Source organism: Aythya fuligula, chromosome 3 (genome assembly GCF_009819795.1).
Source record: "Aythya fuligula isolate bAytFul2 chromosome 3, bAytFul2.pri, whole genome shotgun sequence".
Lineage (NCBI taxonomy): Eukaryota > Metazoa > Chordata > Aves > Anseriformes > Anatidae > Aythya > Aythya fuligula.
Genome location: NC_045561.1, coordinates 66,674,570 through 66,697,395, shown reverse-complemented (window position 1 = coordinate 66,697,395; position 22,826 = coordinate 66,674,570). Strand labels below are relative to the sequence as shown.

At 34.2% G+C, this 22,826-nt stretch overlaps 1 protein-coding gene across 3 annotated transcripts in view; it reads left to right on the top strand.

The window, feature by feature from the left end:
- ASCC3 (activating signal cointegrator 1 complex subunit 3) overlaps positions 1-22,826 on the top strand; it is a 280,258-nt gene that overhangs the window by 181,542 nt on the left and 75,890 nt on the right. For all 3 annotated transcript variants that reach the window (XM_032184137.1, XM_032184135.1, XM_032184136.1), the window contains exons 17-22: positions 6,221-6,340; positions 10,145-10,309; positions 11,204-11,290; positions 13,525-13,701; positions 15,820-16,045; positions 19,819-19,973. In XM_032184137.1, coding sequence (XP_032040028.1) covers positions 6,221-6,340; positions 10,145-10,309; positions 11,204-11,290; positions 13,525-13,701; positions 15,820-16,045; positions 19,819-19,973 — 930 coding nt within the window. The remainder of the gene's footprint in view (positions 1-6,220; positions 6,341-10,144; positions 10,310-11,203; positions 11,291-13,524; positions 13,702-15,819; positions 16,046-19,818; positions 19,974-22,826) is intronic.

The following is a 22,826-nucleotide window of genomic DNA, read 5'->3' as shown; positions in this document are numbered from 1 at the left end:
TTCCAACCCCTTGCCATGGGCAGGGACACCTGCCACCAGACCAGGTTACTCAATTCCCCATCCAACCTGGTCTTGAACACATCCTGGGAGGAACCTTTTCCAGTGCCTCACCACCCTCATAGTGAAGAATGTCCTTCTTTTATCTAATCTGCCCTCTTTTAGTTTAAAACCATTACTCCTTGTAATATACGTAACTACACTCCCTGACAAAGCGTCCCCATCTTTCTTGTGGGTATTCTTTAACTATTGGAAGGCCACTATAAAATGTCCCCAAAGCCTCCTTCTCCAGGATGAACCCCAACTCTCAGCCTCTCTTCATGTGTCCTTTGATCATCCTCATGGCCATCTGGACCCACTGTAACAGGTCCGTGTCCTTATGTTGGGGACCCCAGAGTTGAACATAGTACTCCAGGTGGGGTCTCACAAGAGCAGAGTAGAGGGAAAGAATCACCTCCTTTGACCTGCTGACCAAAATTCTTTTGATGCAGCTCAGGATGTTTGTGGTTGGCGTTCTGGGCTGCAAGAGCACATTGCTAGCTCATGCTGAGTTTTTCATTAACCAGCACCTCCCAGGTCCTTCTCGTCAAGGCTGCTCTCAGTCCATTCTCCACCCAGCCTGTATTTGTGCTTGGTATTGCCCTGACCCAGGTGCCCTGACCTTGCACTTGGCCTTGTTGAACCTCATGAAGTTTGTAAATGCTCACCCCTCAAGCCTGTCCAGGTCCGTCTTGATGGTACCCCTTCCCTCCAGAATGCCAACCGCACCACACAGCTTGGTGTCATCTGCAGACTTGCTAGGGCTGCACTCAATCCTACTGTCCATGTTACTGAAGCAGATGTCAAATAATAACAGTCCCAGTTCCTGCCCCTGGGACCACTCATCACTGGTCTCCACCTGGACATTGAGCCATTGACCACAACTCTTTCAGTGCTACCATCCAGCCAATTCCTCATCCACTAAATGGTCCATCCATCAAATGCAGTAGTACTCTGAAAAATAGTGCTAGTACACACTGCAGAAATAATTGGGTTACATTAAAGCTGTAGCCTTAAGAAGTTAATTCTCCTGTCCTGTCAAAATAGTAGAAGTGAAGAAGGAAAAAATAGTTTCATAGTGGGTATCCATCTAAATTTATCTAAAGATACATAGAAAATATATGGTGTGCAATATAATAAAAATTACTTACAACTACAGCAGTTTTACCACAGGATTTGGGGATTTTGGAGAAAAGTATATAAAACTGACCAACTAGTATAGACAGAAAATTAAATTTTGGATTTCAGGAATAACAAATACTCCTGTATGAAATGTAAATACATAAATATATAAAACTGATAAAAAATAAACTGTTATGGTTAGATGCCAGAATAAAATATTATAGATGATTATTTTATTATTGTCCAAGCCACAGTTGTAAAGGAGAAAAAATCCTATATTCTGTACTTCTTTGAAGATCAACTGTTTGTTTTCAGACTTCATGCAATAGTAGTGTTATCTGAAAACAGTAGTGGCTTTAAATTAGTGCAGATCCTGTGGCTGCAGTGCAGTTTAAAGCAGGTAAAGATGCAAGCAGAATTTTGTTGATTGCTGTGGTAAATTGTTGTCAGTAAAAAGCAATGGAAAATGCCGAAAAGCATTAGAGTAAAAAGTGCATGAAACTTTGTTTTGTCGCTTGATATGAGTGATGCAATGACTTTTTATGTTACGGTTGTTTTTTTGTTTTGTTTTGTTTTGTTTTTGTTTGCTTGTTGGTTTTGAAAGTAACTTCATTTCTTTTTATTCAGTATCAGCTTAAAATTATATATATGATGATTTGATCCAAATTATCACAATCCCCTGAAAAGGACAGGTGTTTTGGAAATCGTTCTGATTTAGCTGGAGATAACTATTCCCTAGTGTGCAGCATTATGAAACAGTAAATACATTTTAAAAATACGCCATCATATTGATCAGTAGATAGTCACAGGAAGCACATTAGTTTGGGTAATATTGTATAGACACTGTCCATTTGGCAGTAACAATAGCACTATAGGAAGACTAATTTTATGTTGTTGACAGATTCGTTACAGAAGTGTAGACAGTAAGAAGATGTTCACTGGCATCTTTGCCATAATAGAGCCTCTTATTAGCACCAGCAAATCTGCACTGGTATATAAAAATATGACACATTTAGGAAGAAGTCTGTTTTTTATTACAAACCATTTAGGAAATCCAAATGCACCAAATGCTCGTGCTGTAATTGTAAAGAGAAACCAAATAAAGGCCAGAAGCACTGCTTGAATTCTTTAAATTCTTAATTTATTATAGGCAGATCAATAGCTGAGAGAAGAACTAGTAAAATGAGGGCAGCAGTTGGAAATATGGAAAGGCTCCATGCTTTCAAAAGCATATGAGGTTGCTTTTATGTAGATCAGGTCTCTTGCCAGAAATGGGTAGCAGCTAAGAATGAGGCAATGGTTCAGCTGGTGCAACGCAATATGTAATCCTAGCCACACAATCACAAAGTGAAATCCAGAGCCTTGAATTGTATACCTGCTTATATGGTGCAGGAAATAAAATTTGGGTAATGTTGGGAAAAAAAAAAATATATATTTTTTTTTTAAATTCACCTTTCAAAATTAATTCTGTAAAAGCGGGACATTTTCACAGAAGTGTTGGACAAAGGACTAGATAGCGTATGTGGAAAAATAACACAGGCATACCTCCACAGTTCAGACAAGAACAAAAACAAATGGGATATGATGTGATGGAGTTTTGTACTTTTTGATTGGACTTTTCCTGGGACAAGAACCAGGGAATATTTGCTGCGATGACGGGTTCAGAAAATGCAAAAGGGGGCAGTTAGGCCGTGTAACTCCTTCCTGCAAGAAGTTGTGTAAAAGGTAGTGTAGTTCAAAAACTATACAGACATTGACTAAAAATCCATTGAAAGCTATTAGACGCACTTTAAGTGAAGACCTTGAAATGCAGTAGTTTAAGAATTCAAGAGAAATTTATATGGTGCTTGCTTCTTATTAACTAACAGCAGATGGTAAAGGGCAATCTCAGAGACAGAATGCTGACCTCAAAGGACTGTTATATTTATTCCTAGGAAACTACTCTGAGGTAGTGGGAAAAGATGAAGTACACCCAACTTCACTGAGTTGACACCAAAGTAGTACTTTGAACATGTACTTCAGCATCTCTATCTGAGAATCCTTTCCTGTGGCTTTGTTTTGGGTTTGGGTTTGGGTTTGTGTTTTTCTTTTTTTGTGTGTCTGCGTTGCTTGTTTTTTCTTCTAAAAATGAGCAGAAGAGGAGTAAATTGTCAGTGATTCTCAGTGTAGGCATGGAGATACCTTCTTCCTTTTCTACCAGCATATGCACTAGGCATAATGGAAGGGAAAAAAAAGTGGTTAGGGTGCTTAGTTGAGAGGAGAGAGTCCTGGGTCAGTTGACCAGCTGGCAAACAGAAAATACCTACAGCTGTATTTTTTTGGAAATACAGGAAGAAAGATAAGATACGGGGGATGTGGTTTAATTAGACCATAAACTTTAACTTATCTGGGAACTATCATCAATAGCTCATACAGTGCAGGTCACCATTCCTTCCCTAATTGTTTCCACCTGATAAAGCCCTCCCTGACATCCACAGCTGGACCCCAGCTTGTTTCTGGCACTAGCCTTTCCCTAAAGAGCTAGAAACAGGAGAGGGTTTGCAATGCTGGACAGTACCTTCCTCAGGGGATGTGCTTTTCCTTGCATTTAGTTACAATTTTGTGATGAAGTCAGGAAGATAAGGTGGTGCCTTGTTTAGGGTGGACCAAACCTCCTAATCTATTTTTTGTGTTCCTCAAGTAAAAGCCTACCTGTCCTGGTGCAATCTGAAGGTAATAGAGTGGGCAGCTATTTGGTTATCAGAAGAGACACAGGATTCTTTCAAAGCCTTTCCAAAAACACTACTCAGGAGTTGAGTGACTAAATGGCTAATCTGAATGTGATGCAAGGTGTAGGCTTAGGGGAGCAGAAGTTTTGTTCCCCAGGTGTCCGGGGCCCTGGGAACTGTCCTGACCTGCATGAGACCAGCAACCTCATCCGTGACAACCGTTTGCAATCAAAGTTTTGTGATAACTAGTGCAATCAAACCATACAAATTCAAAGTGGAAAGTATTTCTTTTCATTGATTGTTTTGTATATAACTTCATACCTACTGTTTAGGCAATGATGGAAAATGAAGAACTTTTTTATTTTCTTTAACAAAGAATCAACTTATCCATTTTTTGATTTTACAAATACTAAATATCTTAGAACTTAAGAGGTCTCCCAGTTTTGTAAATCATTTATATTGAAGTTACTTGTGTGTGTTTACATTAAGATTACTTCCCTGTCATACAGTTTTAACAAAGGTACACATTTTCAAATAGTTCACAAAAGCTTTACTTGAACGCTAGATGGCAGCAAATATTTATAAGTAGACTATTGTTTTCCTCTCAGCATAGTATTCAGTAACTGTTTTTTAAAGTTGGGGGAGGAAGAAAAGTGCAGTATTATATTTCAGTGCTGTATCTGAAACCCAGCAGCATTTTGTAATCATTTTTTTCTCATTTTTACTTTTAACTGTGTAAATAGTTAATTTGTAAATAATAAAAGAAGATATTTGAAGAAATGAGGGAAAAATATTTTTTTTGAATTGTCAGGTTTCCCCATCTTCTATAATGAGAATTTTGTCTTTTCCTGTTTGTGAAAGCGGTTGTTTGACAGAAACTGTTGCTCTTGTACAACGTTGTTATGCTATTTCAAGTTGTGCACTGAAAGATATTTGAATCATGGAAAGAAATCAAATGCTGAAATTAACCTAGGTAGCAATCTGACTAATAATGTGTAGGCTATATTAGATGTCTTCCCTGTGGTAGTTATGAAAATCTGGATGTTTAATAATGTCTTTTTCAGTTACTTCAGTGCATTATGTAGCTATCTAATTAGAAAAACAACAGAATGGGTCTTTCCCTGACCTTCTTATGGTGTTGAACAAAACAACACTTCAGAAATGTGTGAGACAAGCTTTCAATGACTCCCAAGTCATTGAAATCAACAAGGTTTTAAGTTATTTTAACTGAGTTTTCATTACTATTTTTGATATTTGTATATAAGTATTATATGTAATGTAATGTAGTTACATTATTTTTAAAAGTACCTATATTATTATTGAGGTCTAGGTGTTTTGATCTGAACATACATATGAAATCACTTATAGTTGCATAAAGTTTTTAGTTTTCCAAGTCAAGAGGAATGTTTACATGAAATCTAAAAACCAATGAAAGAAAAATATCATTAATATATATATGTAATAATAATGGATCACTGAATTTCAGCAAGAGGGATTTTTCATGTTTTACAGAACAAGCCACGATCAAAATATATTTTTAATGTAGCGTACAATAAATATTAAATTCTCCTGCTAAAATCAGGAGAAATGGAATAAGCACTAAATAGCTTGTTGTTAATGTAACTAACAGAAAATAGAGCTAAGATTGTCACGTAAAAATGTCTGTAGTAAGTAATATGATGATAAAATAACTACAGAATTATCAAAAGAAGTTATTGAATAAAAAACTGTTCTCATATTCCTGATTTGGCCTTGAAAAATATATAAATATATTTGTGTATTACCTATTCAATTTTGTTACGTTTTGATATAACAAAAGAAGTAGCAGGTACCTGTATGTTTGACCTGCCAGATACAAAAGGAACAGACTTTTTTAGGAACTGTATATAAACAGATGGCCAAATAGGGGTATGATGAAGAAAATCCTGAAGACTGTCAGTATGATTTGGGTTAGGACCAGAAAGTGTTTACACTCATATGAAAGTTAATGTTTTAACTGTAGGATTTTTTTAAAGTTGTTCTTCTTTAAATTACCCTGATCATATTCACTCAAGAATTACAATTTTTTTCTTCTCTGTAATAAGCTAGCTCAGTATTCTCTTTTAATTATAAATATCATAAGCAGTAGAAAAGATCATGTGGGCTAATATCTACTGTTATTAGATGTTCATAAGATACAGATGTATAAATGGTTCAAGATACTGTTCTATGCTTTTTTTTTTAATATAATTCATGTTGGAAACATACTGACACTATCTTTAATGCTAATGCACTGAATTCAGTATGTTTTCAGCCAAATATTTACATTCAGCTGTAATATATACATTTAATTTTCTCTCTTTTCCTATTTTCAGATTGCTCTTGGAACAGTAACTAATGTGGAAGAAGCAGTAAAGTGGATAAGTTACACTTATCTTTATGTACGGATGAGAGCAAATCCATTAGTATATGGCATCAGTCACAAAGCTTATCAGGTATAAAATGCATTTAAAAAAAAAATCTGTAACCTGTTCTGGGTCTGTAATCCTTCCCTGATGTGAGGATAAATATTTGCTATTTCTACTTACCTGACATCAGCAATTCTTTTAAAGTGTTTAGAAATAGAAAGATATTTTTTGCAGCCGAGTACTTTTACCACTAAATTAAGAGGTCCCTTCTGTTCACATAAAATATATTTTAACTGGTCAAGCTATGCTTTAGAGGTTGACATTCATTTTTATCAGATAGTTTCTGTTAAGTTGGCCTACTGTCAGTGTTTCAGTATTGTAGGCTAAATATAAATGATATAATAAAGTGTTCTTGAGTTGCTTGTGTTTTTTTTCACTGTCATATTCTGTTCCAGAATATTTCATCCCGTGACATCAATTTTTTTTTCTTGTGATTTATTAATTGTAAGATTGGTTAGTGTTTTATTTTCATTTTTTGTTTATTTAGAAGTGTTTTATGCATTGATATAAATCAGAACACAGTTACGTGTTTTTTTTCAAGTTCAGTTGATTCTGTATAATTTTTAGGAACTTTCATAGTTTATAGATTATCTAAATATTTTTTTCCTCCTGTATAGCTAGTTAAAAGCATTTAATGTTATAATAGTTTGGACACAGGTAATTTGAGTGTTGTGCAGATGAAACTCACAAGTACATATCTGCAGTTTATTTCACATGTCCTGAATCTGTTTTGTGACTTAATAATTTATCGTGATATTGTGAGAAAATGCTGTTTCAGTCATTGTAACATGTATTTAGAGATTTTTCAGATAGTTTTTGTGGCTGATAGCAGAAGTTAGATTGGAGGTAGGTAGTCTGTGGTTTAAGCAAGCTTCTGTATACGCCTTTAGATCTTCTCGGGTCATCTCAAAGCTGTTTTCTACAAAACAGCCATATAGTACATTTCTATATGTTAATTTAACACTATCCAAAATCACAAAGTAATAGATAAATGAAAATAAAAAAGTTGCTTTTTAAGTGAAAAGAATATTGTTATCCCGTTCCTATAAATTCTTTCTTTTTTTCCACTAGGTATTTTCCTCTAGTTTTATTGACTAATTTTAGTTAAGGGCAACCATGGTGGTAGTACCTGGTGAAATAAGTAATACAGCATTATCAGAAATATTTTCTATAGACTTAAAAAAATAACTAATAGGTGTTGTTTCCCCCTTCCCTTGCTTGTGCATTTTTATTCAGCTGCTGAGAAAGTGGAGATTGACAGCACTTGGCTCTTCCTGCCACTGACCTCCTCTCTATCCTTCTGATTTGCTGTGCTAATAATAGATATTCCTATTTTTGTGTTAAGGCGACAACAAATTACATCAATTTGAAGTGTTATTCAGTCACATAGGAGCAAACCCAATGCCAATCCCGTCATTTTCTACAAAAACAGTTTTGAACTTCAAAGCTATTAATGTGTTGTAGGCAGAAAGTATATGGGGTGGTATAGTGCCAGCTGTGGGCATAACCATAGATTTGCTCACGTAGGTCATTGTGTTCCTCCTGTTCTAGTTACAGGTATTCAGTTTTCATAATTGGCATATTATTGTTTCTTAGTAACCTTGCAGTGTGCCAATTTCTGTCTTTGTTTTGGCTGACAGCCAGAGGTACCCATTCAGCACACATACATCTGCATAGCCGCCGTGCGTCATGCTCTTCTCGGCTCTTCAGTGGCACTAAGAAAATGCAAACCTGTCCTCCTTTCCCCTTCTGCAGGGTGAGGAAGCCAGGCAGCACTCACCACATCCAAGGATTCCTTCAGGGCAGGAAAGGTCCAGCCTGTCCACACAACCGGGGGTGTTGTCCTGCACAGGGAGAGAGGGACAAGTGTGCACCCACTGTGCACCAACACGTTATGTGCCCTGCGTGTTCTCTCCAGGGTGGTACCATTCATTCCCCATGAAACAGATTCTGGCCCTTGCCCAGGCACAGGTGCTACTCCAGCCCCGTTGCTTTGATTAGCAACTTTTTACATTGTTTGCCAGAAGTGCCGATAATGCCTTTTACTGAGAGGAAAATGGGCAAAACTTATGGTGAGAGGCAAGAAGAAACAAAGAGTGGGAGGAAAGAGAGGAGCAAATGTGTGTCAGATCGGGGAAGCCTTTGGCATGAATTATCAAGGGTTGTTTCTAAGAGTACGGCTTAGAGCTGTTCTAGGCTGGATCTTTTACTCTGGGATTTCTAATTATGCTAGTTCAACAAGAAGAGTACTACCCATGGATTCTCTGAACTGGAATATTGTTTCTCGGCCTTTTCAAGTTGGTGACCTTTCCTTTAAAGTTAAAACCTTTGTATTTGTGAAAAAAAAAATATTAGTCTACCGTTACAGCTTTACGTTTTTTTGTATGTAAGGCAAAAGATTGGCAGGTAATTTGGGCTGCCAAAGGAGGGCAGGAGTAGGGAAGTGTTTTGAATTTTTTTTCCTCTTTAGTTATGAAATGTTAAACATCTGGCATCCTGATCACTTTTTTTTTTTTTTTTTTTGACCACCTCTGCTCTGAAATCTGACCTCAATGCATAACTTACTATTGAGAAAAGCACTCTAGACCTTTGTCATCTTATCTTTTCACTTGAAACTAAGGCAAGCCATAACTAAGGAGAAACAGCTTTGGAGCAAATCGCAAAGACAGGGAATATTAGGAACTAGTCTTGCAGCTGCTTTTTGGAAATGACTGTATTTGTTTGCAGCTTCACCATCCACCAGATGAACCACTTCAGCAAAAAGGTGAAATTGAATATTGTTCCAGAGAAAACCAAAACAAACTAAAGCATACCAATTCTTCAAGCTTGGTCCTTTTTTCAGTCTTGGTCATGTATCTCTGATGCACGTTTACCAAGAGGGCTGATATGACATACTCTGTAGGAATCTGAGCTATACAAGCCCAGAAACAAGAATGCTGCCTCTGTGCTAGAACAGTTTTCACTCTTTTCAAATTTGGTGACTTACCATTGCCAGTGTAATTAGAGCCATATCATAGGTGCACCAGAGGGTTAACATGACTATTTTCACCCATCCCAGTCACTCAGGCTAACCCAGGTGCATGATGTAGAAACACCCAATTATACAACAGACCCATTCAGGTGGGGGTTTGGCCCATCTTGTACGTACTACTGAGATAATGTATGTTGTTACTTGGACAAAATGTCTAAGTCCCTGAACTTTGATACAAATATAAAGGGTGCTGAGGACAGCATGATCAAAGCTTTTGGAGACATTAGAGCTTTTTTGTTACTAATCATTTCAGCAATCCAATGTGAAGTGTATTCTGTTTGTGATGCAATCAAAGCCATTCTCATGTCAGATACCCAGGCAGGGTATATCAGCAGCCAAAATATTTTAATGAAGTGGAGATACCATAAGATTGCATACTTTTGTGAAATGATACTGTAATGATAATTTAATGAAGAATATGAAAATTTCTTTCATATTTCTTTCACTCCATATTTCATTTCTTTCATTAAAATTTCTTTCAAAGGCTTAGTTGTATGTTTATTTCATAATCACACTTCAGTTTCATCAGCAATATTATCAGTCTACAACATATTGATAGTCTCAAAGCATCGTAAAATAAGTAATTTTCTGACTACTTTGTCCTCTACATTCGAGTTTTGGTCAGTAAAATGAACATAGCTGTAATTTGTGAGAACTCGAGAAAATCTTGACTTATTAATTGTACCTAACTTTTATTTGCTTTCTGTCTTTAGTACTGAGTTGTTTCAATAAAATCATTCATTTAACACTTCCATATTTTTTTTCATTTTTACAACTGTGTGTGTGTGTTTGGTGTCTAGATGGATCCAAGTCTAGAAAAGCACAGAGAACAACTGGTAATTGAAGTCGGCAGAAAACTGGACAAAGCCCGCATGATTCGCTTTGAAGAAAGAACTGGCTTTTTTTCTTCAACAGATTTAGGCAGAACTGCCAGCCACTACTATATTAAATACAATACTATAGAGGTAAAATATGTCATTCTATTTCTGTGGGTTTTTTACTTTATTTTTGAACCTATACCAGTTGTATTCTATCACAGAATATGTAGTTGATTTCTTAAATAAATTTTCAGATCATATTTACCAAAATGGAGAGAGAGAAAATAGAGACAAAAAGACAGAAACTAAGTAAAAAGCAACAATGAAAAATTGGAGTTGATATGAAATTTCTATTGTCTTTGCCTACTTTTAGGTGAATTGTAAGAAACTTTTTGATACCAACAGTATGTGCAACCATTGGTACACAATAGCACATTCAAGTGTAGAGGTTGGTAATGAAAAGGCTTTTCCTGAGTGAAAATTTTATCAGGTTGCCATGTGCAACCTTAAACAAATTTTGCTACGATAATCATATTGTGTTGTAAATTTGTAAGGAAGATGCATTTGTACAAAACTATAGTACTGTTAACTTGGTTTAAAGTACACATTTCATCTTAGAACCATTCCTTTGGAACAAATAGATATTTTTTTCTTGCATAAATGCTGAAAAATCAGAGCACTAACATTTATTTTTTTTTTACTATCTTACTATCTTTACTATCACTATGTATAATTAGTCACACAGATATGTTTCAAATATATCGTATACTTTTTTTTTTTTTTTTTTAATGGCCATAGATTGCATGTCTCTCAATTTTATGTTCCTGAGTTTAGATGTGACTAATTTTCTGATAGTAGCAAGAAGTCATTCTGGAAATTGTTCCAGTTTAAATTGTATCCCTCTAGTCATCCAGTAACTTACTTACCTTTTAAACTCAAATGCCTTTAAAAATCTTGGTTAATGTTTCTTTCCTTTGCATTATATATACTTTTTTTTTTTTTTTTTTGTCAGTACTAAATCAGTTCTTTTTATTTTAATAGACCTTCAATGAATTGTTTGATGCTCATAAAACAGACGGTGACATTCTTGCCATAGTGTCAAAAGCCGAAGAATTCGAACAGATAAAGGTAAAGTTTTATCATCTCATACAAAGTATATGTCTTAGAACTAGACACTTCTGTAGTACTCACTCCATAAATAGTAAGTCCCTATTCTATAGACTGAAGTTTCGTTAAATACTAAACTCTTTTATTTAAAAATAAAACATATTTTCTAGGTAGGAATGATTGCCAAGAACTATATATGCTCTCATTCAAACTTATATGTAGTTCAGCATGAACTGTAGTGCACATTTAATAACTAGTTATGGATCTTAAAGAATTCCTTTTAAATGCTTTTAAGAACTTTTCAGCTTCTCAATTATTAACAGGTGAAGATAAGTGTCCATTGGAATGGTGCACCCAGGGATGAGATAGTTTTTCTGTTTGAAGTCTAAATCAATATTAGAACAATTTGCTGTATCAGAAATGAGGCAGGGCTCACTGAATTTAACTCTGATATACTTCATGCAGAGGATAATATTAGATTATCAGAATGATGAATTCTGATAAATTATTTTCAACAATGAAATCTGGAAAGTTGTTTTAAAAGATTCTGTTGTACAGGCTATAACATTACTATCATATTCGGTTCAATTCCACCCTCACTTTTTGCCTCCTCTGTGGAAAGGATACAATACAATATATTGCAAGCTGGCATGAACTTTTTTGCCCATGCTTGCATCTCATAGAGGTGCAAGCCAGACTCCACAGGGTTTATTATCTTGGGCTCAGTGCCATTTTAACACAATTATACAACTTTCAGATCAGAGTTGGCTCTCGTTCACCTGGCTCTGTGAATTGGCAGTGTAAATCCCTCACCATCTACATATTTACACACATTGTCTGAGAATTGCCATCTCTTTATCTAATGGAGAAATTTTATTTTGTAATCTCTTGTATTACAGAATATAATAAGCAGTGAGGTTTCACAGTGATACATGCAACATTTTCAAAGACAAGTTTTTTTTTTTTTCATGATGGTGATATTACTTTTCTGGATCTAAATTTAGCATAATTGAATGTTTAAAAGGAAAACATATGGAAAATATGATGTGATATGTTTCTATATTTGTAGTAAAGTCTACTGATGCTTCTTGACTAAAACATAGTTTTTCCAGCTTGCTTTCTCAGATTTGTATGGTATGGCGTGAGTGCAACATCATTTCCAGTTTATTGTGATTCTCTAGCTGTGGAGCTCTGAGTGTTAAACTGATTTGCACAAGAGTAACTCCGAATTTATCTCTCTTTGTGATATGAATTGTGACTTTTGCTAATAAGAAAAGTGTCTCCATAATACCTTTTAAAATTCTGTATCTTGAGATAAGTAGGTCAGTAGTAGCTGAATTGTTGATCTGGACTTTACCTGTACTGTGCTATGCAAGACCAGAAAAAATTACCAAAATTGCTGGTGTAAGTAGAGCATAATATTCCCCTGACACTGGAGACATCTGTGACTGAAGGACATATGTCCATCTTTTTCTTTTCTATAGGTGGCTGGATAGTTTGGGCTTTTAACCCAACTGTCTTAAAGTCTTTTGTATGTCAGGTAGTCAGGTCCAAACGAAAATTGCTTTCAGCTGGTTCCCTGCAGGGACCAAACATTTACCCTCTTTAAATAAGTTTTACACTAACAGACTATCAGTAAATCAAAGAATATGTAGATTTATGCTGGTTTTGCCATGTAAGGGTCATGAGTGAGAATGTAAAATGTTATGCATTATTCAAACCATAGATATGAATATTTCTTTACTCGTATTAAGACTTAATCTTATTAACAGTGAAAACTTTAATATCATGAATCATAGTACTTCACAGTTTTGAGTTAAAAATGTATTATGCCACATGCAAACTATGTAACTATAATGAATGCATTTAATGTTACTTCAAAATTGCCCTAATCCAGATGGACAGAGGTTTTACTCTGGTCAAATAAAAATGAAATCTCATCAGATGAAGGATGGTAGGGTCAGAAGATTCAATTTTTGTGGCATATCAAATTTTTGTATGTCAATGACAACTTTAATAGATGGTGATGAATAATAAAATGTAATTGTGTCACTATTAAGATAGTTTCAATTATGACCTATTAGCTACATTCTGGAAGATGTGGTTTTGCTTCTTCGCTCCCCCCCCCTTAAATCTAGAGACTTAATTTAAAAATAATGTAACAATATTATAAGGAAAATTTGATTTTAGTATAAAAGTTTTTTTTTTTTTATCAAGTTCTTCCAGCCTCTTCATAATGTATAATTGTGTTTTAGGTAAGAGAAGAAGAAATAGAAGAACTGGATACCTTATTGAATGATTTCTGTGAACTTCCTGCTCCTGGAGGTGTGGAAAACAACTACGGAAAAATAAATATCCTCCTTCAAACATATATTAGCAGAGGGGAGATGGACAGCTTCTCTCTTATATCAGATTCTGCATATGTTGCACAGGTAAAAATAGTATTTTTTATGAATCTGTTGCTGCCTTCTGCTGTTTTCATTCTCTCAAACGTTTACAAGTTTTCATTCTCTCAAACGTTTACAAGTAGACCTTCAGCTGGACATTTTTTTAATGCAAATTGATTTGAAAATAAAAGCCTTCCATGAGTGTGGTATACTTCTAAGTGGAAAAATAATGCAAAATTCTACACTAGGAGAGTACTGCTTTTTTGTTGTTAAATTTGAATGTTCCTTTCATTGATGTTACCCCTGTAGTCTTATTATATTTAGTAGTTCTAATTTTAGTTGCTGAGAAATGTTATTCTTACCTTACTGGGTTTTCTTCTGAATCTGGAAAACTGTTGCAGTATATGTTTGTTTTATGTACTTTTATATTTCATTCCATAAAACATAAATTTGTGTTTTATTCACATCTTTGGTTTACACAAGAAAGGTAGGCTATTACAAATTTATTGCTAGAACTTATTGTGTAAGTTTGTATATCAACATATATTTGTTTGTTGGTTTAATTTGACAGATGAATGGTCAATAGCTGTACAGCATGTTTAGTTATAACACTGAAAAGAAAGAGAACTGCAAGTCTGTGACACAGAACTGCTTGCTTACAGAGTTAGAGAGACCATCTTAGAACACAAAAGGTGTTGTTTGAAGTTTTAGAACTATGAACTTTGAAAAACTCAAAAGTGACCAAATGTCATAGACAATACCAGATATGCAACATTAATAAGTGTATGGAATAGATTACAAAGTTTTTACCTTTTAGGTCATTCTGTCTGTTTTTTGTTTTTTTTTTTTTGTTTTTTTTTTTTTTTTAATTTATATATACATGTGTGTGTGTGTATGCAATGAATACTTTATCTCTTCTCCTTAAAAAAATAAATAAATAAAAAAATTTGGACAGAATTATTTGAAAAATTGCATTTAGTCAGTGCTAAAGGTCAGAGTTAAATACTCAAAAGTATCTACGTTCGCCAGCAAGATTTTCATAGCAACATTACCTTCTTCAGAAGTGTTTAAATTTCCTAGCACGTTTGGGCTTAAATGAGTCTGAAATCATTACACACATCATAAAAATTGTGATACTTGCACAGCAAGATCATCTTGAGTATGATTCTTTTAATCTTCACTTTCAAAACAATTGCTTTTATTTGTCTGTCTCAATTATAACATTTTTAGTGAGGCAAACATGATCTTCTCAAACCTTCATAAATTGTGCATGTGGAACCAGTGCTATAACTTGCATTTTTTTTTAATTGAATAGTGGCTATTCGGAAAATCATTCACCCTTTCTAAGTAAAAGAAATAAGCTTCTTTAGTAACATATGCTTCCTATCATGGCCAAATAATTTTCTATTTTTTATGCCTGTTGGCATTGAAGAGCCAGTAGAGAAAGATTGTATTCTACTCAATGAATCAAGAACAGGATTGCTAATCCCGGCACAGCAATGGTAGGCCAAAAAAAAAAAAAAAAAAAAAAAAAAAAAATCAAAAGAAAACCCACAACTTCATAATACAGCCTGATAAGCTGCTTATGAAAGGAATATCATAACTTAGGTTTTCAAGATAAGACTGACCTCATTCAAACTTATGTTAATAATTAATTTTCCAACTCCAAAGCAGATTTATATAGTTTAGTTATACATATGCAATAGGCTTGGGAGACTGTAATATATTCAAAAAAAAAATTATTAAACATCTGTGGAGATAGTGTGAAATGGGTGGGTATTATGGAAGTATAACAGAGGTAAAATCTTAAATCTTGAATTTCCATTTAAACCAAGCATGCAGATGTGTATTTTATAGGGGGAGAAGGAGGAGGATACTAAGTAGAACTCCCTGATCTTCTGTTCAAAATCCTATGACAGACCTGCCACTACAACTGTAATTAATTGCACATGTTTCTTTTCATAATTTCTGTAGGCAATCATGAGGTAGTTCTGCCATTAGACAGTAATGGAAAAAAATAAAGTTTTCAAGAGTGTTTGAAATAAATTTGAAAAGAAAAATCTATTGTTATGGTTGGTCAAAGATGAGTCTATGGGTTCCTTTTCATTTTACAAAGAATGCTTGAGTGAATTACAACATTTTTGCCTTTTTTTTGCTCTCCAGAATGCAGCTCGTATTGTTCGAGCTCTTTTTGAGATTGCCCTTAGGAAACGTTGGCCTGCAATGACATATCGACTACTGAATCTCAGCAAAGTCATTGACAAGCGGCTGTGGGGCTGGGTTAGCCCTCTGAGACAGTTCTCCGTGTTACCACCATCAGTCCTCTCAAAGTTGGAAGAGAAGAATCTCACTGTAGACAAGATGAAGGACATGAGAAAAGATGAAATAGGTGAGAATTCAGCAATGCTGATCTGCTTAAACTATTAGAAGTTAATAGGCAAGTTAGAACTAAGTCTGAGACGTTCATTAAGAAACCAAACCCACTCTGGTCTGGAAACCATGAAACACATTAACATGGTATTCTGGTCTGTCCAATACAGAAGGCTCATTCAGTCTCCACAGCTTGTGTTTGTAATATGGATGAGACTGGCCTATGTCCTGCCAATCCCAGCACACACTTAGAATGGACATGGATATTGATATGTCTTTATATATACATGTACATGTATATATATATATATACAGATACATATATTTATATACGTATTTATGTCAATATATACACTTTGTTACCCTTCTTGCTCTAATTAAGTAAAACAGTACTATGAAAGTCAACTGTTGTTTTTTTTTTCAACTTGGATTTTTTTTAATGAAATAGCATTAACGATAAAAAAAAGCAGATTATTATGTTCAGGTGTGCTCTCGTTAAATGGCTTGCTTCTGAAACACAGCATTAATTTTCACTGAACATGGAGAATTCATTGTCATTGGTGTCATTGCAGAAAAACCTTAATTTTTTAAGGGATTTGACATAATGAAAATGGGAAAATCCACGAGCCTACTGATAAATATAATGACGATTTCTGTATGTCCATGTAAACTGCTTTGGGTAAAATACCCACCAGCTGGTTGAAATTGAGGAAAAAAAATGTTTGTAATGTATTTCTTTTTCCTATCTTAGTATATTTGTTCTAATTTGGGAGCAAATCCTTTAGATCTTGAACTTTCATTGCACTTGTAATGCCAGGGCTTTTTTTGGAAACAAACTGCCTTTTAAAAAAAAAATAATAATAATAATTTTTACCATGAAAACACATTTCATAGTCTCTACTTCATAGGTATGTTATTTTTGATTTGACAAGAGGAACACACTCCTAATTTAAGTTGCTTTATTGTGTGCCTAAAATTAATTTGAAAAAAGTTGCATTAAACTGTAAAAGTTTTCAGAATTAGAGAGTATATTTTTATTTACTAGGTTAAAACAAAGGACTATGGGGGGGAAAAATTAAAACTCAAACTGTATATTATAATACATAATAATTTTAAATGTATTAAAAAATAAAATATTTAAGTGCTAGCATTACAGTGTTTTTTCATTCAGAAGTATGTCACAAATTGTTAGTTTGTGTGTTTTTGTAGTTTTTTTAAATACTTAACTTATTTTTCCAAGAGTTATGTTAGTTCTCTTCTTTTAATGCTAGTTACTCCTTGTACCTAGCCTTGGAAAAGCAAGAAATTTGTATTAAAATACAACACTACTTTGCTTTTTTCAGCTTGTGGATCTAATATTCACAAGATAGAAACATTATAATATACATATAGAACATGTAGGTTTGTTTTATATTTATTTAGCTTCAAAGTAGGTGAGAATTGGGTTTGGACAGTGAAAATAAGTCATTGATGACTACATATAAGGATATTTCATGTTCTTCAGCATTATAAATGCCAAAGCAAGTCGTCCTGTGCATCTTTGTCAAGTACTCCTTGACATACTTCTTGTCCTTCCTCTTTTTCTTTCACTAAGGCTTTGCCTGCCTTGTACATTTTATTGGAATTCGAAGCCATGTTGAAATGAAAAAGGTACAGTTTCCAGGTGCTGAATTGTTCTCTGACACAGTAGTCCAAGCTTCAATGTTACTGCTTCTTCCTTTTCAAATGTTATTGTCACCCTGGAGATAGAATAAAAAAGATAGGAGGTGGCTGGCTAGCTCAGACCATGTCCTAGGGAGAGACAAATGCATCCACTGGGTGTCAGCTCTTCCAGTCAAAGAGCATGTTGTGTGCCCAGGTCCTGGATTCAAATGTGCCATATATTAGACAACAGTCAACTCACTACTGCAGTGTAACCATAAAGTTTCTGAAATGCCAAGAAATCACTGTGGCATTTGAAATACACAGTCCCCGTTTTCAGAATGTAGTTGACAGTCTTTGTGGAACAAACAAAAATTATTCTTTTGTTAAGTATACATATTTTCTCAAATATCTTTTAGTTTATAAAAATCTTTTAGTTTATAAGGTTTTCATATTTCTTAAACACCATTGATAGCTTCTCATAACTATTTAAAAGAATGGAAAAAAAGAAGAGAGAGAGATTTATAATGATTTTAACAAGAAGAATTTGGGAGAGAAGCCTTATTTTACCCTAGCAGATACCTATACAAAACCTCAGTGCTGTGCTGTACAAACACAGAAGTCCACCTCACACATCACATTACAGAAAGAGATTTTTGGCATGAAGAAATCTACCTGTGTACGTAACCAATTAATTCATATCTTTGAAGATTGGCACCTAACTTTAAATAGCAAAATTTCTGATGTTTTATCTCTAATTGCAAAAGCTAGTCATTGTGCAAATATGCTGTAATACTGCCTACATTACCAACATGTACCAATGTAATTGTTTTGTTCTTCAGTAGTCTGTCCACTTGCAATAGGTGCACTTGTACCAACTACAAATTAAACTAATTAAAACTGTTAAAATTCCTGCATTAGTGTTTTGCTTCTTAATCATGATCACTATTCAGTACAAAATAGTATAGATAAATAAATATTTTGAGGGACAAAATCTGCCAGTTTGTTAAGTAAGAAAACTGAAGAAGGAAAGGCAAGGTTAAAAAAAAAAAAAATACTATTTGCAAGTTGTTATGCTCCTAAAATTTGTGCAATAAGAAGAAAAAGTTTATATCTCCTTATCACATAATGCAAATTATAGGATTTCTTCGTTTTGGGGTGGTTGTTTATTTTCAATCAGAGCCACAGAGCCACATAATGACATCAGTAGCCAGTTATAGCTGCTAACAGTGAGTACTTATGACCATTATAGTTAAAATTTAAAATGTGCTCCAGGTAATTACATAAATTATTTCAGTGAAAATATGATTAATCAGTCTTATTTTCCTAAATAAACTAGAAGTTGCAACATTTTTCGGGGGGGAGGATGGGGAGGGGGGGGGAATAACTGCTGCCTACATACATTGGCTTGTGTTTAAAATGAAGTGAAGAGCAAGGGAACAAAGATTTCATCTGTAAAATACAACTAGGAATTTTATATATGTGTATATGTGTATATATACATATATATACATACATATATATATATATATATGATTTCTTTCTTGCCTTAGTTACCATGACTGTGATAGAAAATAAAATACAGTGCACTGTTTAGTTTTTCCTTTGGCTTGGTTACACACCAGTGTAGTCTGAAAGATCAGAGCTGCTGTGAGATGATTATTAGTTGCATGAATTTTACGCTATTAACTACCTTTATTCAATTTTATGAAACTAGTGTCCTGTGTACTTTGAATCACTACACAGGAATTGTAGAAGTTCAAATGTGTGTCCTTCATTAAGTAAAAGGTCAGTATTCAAGCTTTAAAAAAGAGCTATATGGCTTAGTAAGAGCCTGGTCAAAAAGTCAGTAAAGGAAAGGGAACTAGCTTGACATAATATGTTTCCAATGTGAATTCTTAATAGTTATTTTAACCCCTTAGTTATAGCCAACAGGCGGGTTAATACTGATTTTTCTAGGCTCTAAATTGCTAATTCAAGTTAAGTATTACAAAATACTCAGACATGCCAGGTCAAGAGAGTCAGACATTTACACACCTAAGAGCAAAACAAGCAAGTAATAATACTCCTCTCTAAAAGCCTATTTGAAAGTCAGAATTGTATTATTTTTCCTGTAAATGCAAATTTGTTACACTAATGTTTTCTTGGCAGGTCATATGCTGCATCATGTGAAGATTGGGTTAAAGGTAAAACAGTGTGTCCATCAAATCCCCTCCATTGCAATGGAAGCAACAATTCAGCCAATTACCCGCACAGTGCTCCGAGTCCGGTTGAACATCACTCCTGACTTCACATGGAATGATCAGGTGGGGAAAAAAAAAATGTAAAAAGCTGGAGGCCTAGAAGCTTCATTTAGCTTCAATCCATTTAGCTTCAATCACAGGGAGACCATAGCTGTTTGGATAAGATTTTTTTTTTTCTCTAAAAAGCAAATTTGATAACAGGAATGGCATAACCTTTAAGACTTTTCTGGAAGAAGGCAGCCAAAAATCATCTTTTTGTTTCCATTATTTGTAATGAGGTTGCCATGTTTATAACATGTTGAAGGAAGTGCTAATACTGGAATATTAATAGCATCTCACATAGATTTGATTTTGTACTGGGTCTGAGTTATTGTCCACAGGGTTATATGCCCAAAAAGGAGAGCAAAGGAAAGGGAGACACAGATGGTTTTCTGAACTGTGAATGAATGTCAAACTCAGAAAATAAAACCTTGAAATACAGTTCGTGTATGCCAAGTTCTGTTGCTCTCCATGGCTTCACAAATGTATATTCACATCAGTGTCTTTTCTGAATTGTACTTGCCTGAACAGAAAAGCAGAGATATGTTTGGAATTATATTCATTTACATTTTACAGTGAACATTTAAACACAAGGTGTTGTATTAACTGGACACATGTACCCATACTCTTTCATTCAGAATCTGTTAATTAGAAATAGATTTAAGAGAAATCTAAATGAAATGCAAATGTCCACATGGGGGCATTGTATTGTTGCTGCTACTTCTGAAACATTCTACAGAAAGAAGGCAAACATACATCATACATAAAATATTTGTCTTTTTCTACTCTTAGAAGATGAAAGAAATTATCATTCTGAAAGGTGTCTACTAAGTATCTTTTATTAAAAAATAAGTTAAAAATCCCCTCACAAATTTAATGTAATCACAAGTAAATTAGAGTTTTATTCCATAAACATTTAGATGATATTGGAATTTATTTTCCCTGCCTGAAGGCTTTTACTTTTATTTTGGAAGCTTCACAAAACTAGTGTGTTATTAGGAGGTTAAAGTCTAAGTATTATTTTTTTTGCTACCTGCATTTATTACAAAAATATTTTAATGGGTCCCTGGCGTCAATTATAATAAGTATTTTTTGGTAGGATTGAAACAGTTTTTTTTCATTCAATCTTTTATCCATGTTACCTAAATGCTATTAAAGACATATTAAACTATCTTCATATTAATACAAAGTAATTTCTCAGTCTGTTTTCATTCTACAAAATTTAGATTCTTCCAGATTTTTACAAATCAAAAAGGGATCTGCACAGAATTCTACTCCTGTATGTCATCTCTGAACTGAAGTTCAGAAAACAGGTTTTTGCTCAAGCTTTGGACAAACTAATGACCTTTTGACATAGTATTCCTAGTATTTCCTAGCTTTGAAAATATTGTATCTTGTCTCTTCAACATATGGAGCTCTTGTAGTATTTGTAAATTGATACTCATCAAAACTTGGAAAGTTCCCCAATACTTTTTTGCTGATTTTTTTTTGTCAGGTAGCTATTTTTTTTTTTTCTTGTGATTTTTGTTTGTTTCTTTCTTTGTTTAGTAAATGAAACTTCTATCTCTTTAGAAAAACAAAGTTGTTAAAAATATAATGGTCACTAAAAATGAATAACTACCTCTTCAATTCAACCACTGAAAGTCCAAAATTGCTTCTGCATCATCACACAGTATCCTGGCAAGCTGTTCAGAAGACAGTTGTCAGAAACTATAGGTACGGCTGTAAATGATACAAAAACTAGCTGTCCAAAAATAATAAGTTAATTATAATAATAATAAAAAAAATGGAAATACTCAAGTAAAATCAGAATATTAAAAACGTAAATACTATGCTTAACTGAAATGACTCACTTAGCTAACATTTTATGGTTTTTAGACTTTTTTAGACTGTTTCTTTACCTGGATACATAATTCTAGAACAGTCTCATGAATTTTGGACTTAGCTTTATAAGGAAAAGGCAAGGTAAAAAGGTAAATGTTGAGACAGATCCGAGTGGAAAATTACTTACTGTACTGCCAGAGCCAAGGGACTCTAAACATATCTAGACAGAGCAAACAAACATTACTGCAGCCAGGAGGAGTCCAGCAGAAATACAGAATAATGTAACTACTATTAATTAGCCAAGTCATATATCAAACATGCAGTTTTAGGCAATGGTTGCCCAAAATACAGGTACACGTCAGTTCTTGAGAACTCTCCAGAGCTCTTGAGAATCATTACTTTTGAACCTATTTCCCCATGCAGTTTTTCCACAGGACTCTCCAAAGATGCTCTTACCATTGATAACAAAAATTCTGAGCTTTGAATTTCATAGCCTTCCTTATATCTGCCAACATTTTTTCACCTTCAGATTGTTTTTATACCTTCCTCATCAGAAACATCAGTAATATAAGCTCATTTAATAGTTTGAATTCCATACTACTTTACTATGCATTTTTCTCCTTTTCCTAGATAGATATTTAAGTAAAATTGGCACACTGGAACATGAGTAATTGATTCTGGCAAAGAAACAAAAATTCTCGACTGAGTAATCCAAATAGCTACCCTTTGTGGCTGGCACTACAAAATAACTCATTAAGACTACAGGTACACAACAAAGCAAGCTAAAATCTAGGATGAAATAAAGTATTAACATATGGCATGGAATTCATCAAGAGCCAGCTTTGTCTATGTTCTTCTCACTTAACCTATAGCAGTGAGTGGATCAAACTGTGGTGTTCTGAATCTGTTTCTAGAAGAGAGGGCAAAGAGAGAGGAATGTTAGAATGCAGTCCAATTTTTACTATGAGAATGTTTCTGACTGACAGCAAAAGTCAATTTTTCTGTACACAGAATCAACAGACAGAAGTACAAGGAGGAAAAAGAAGGCATCCT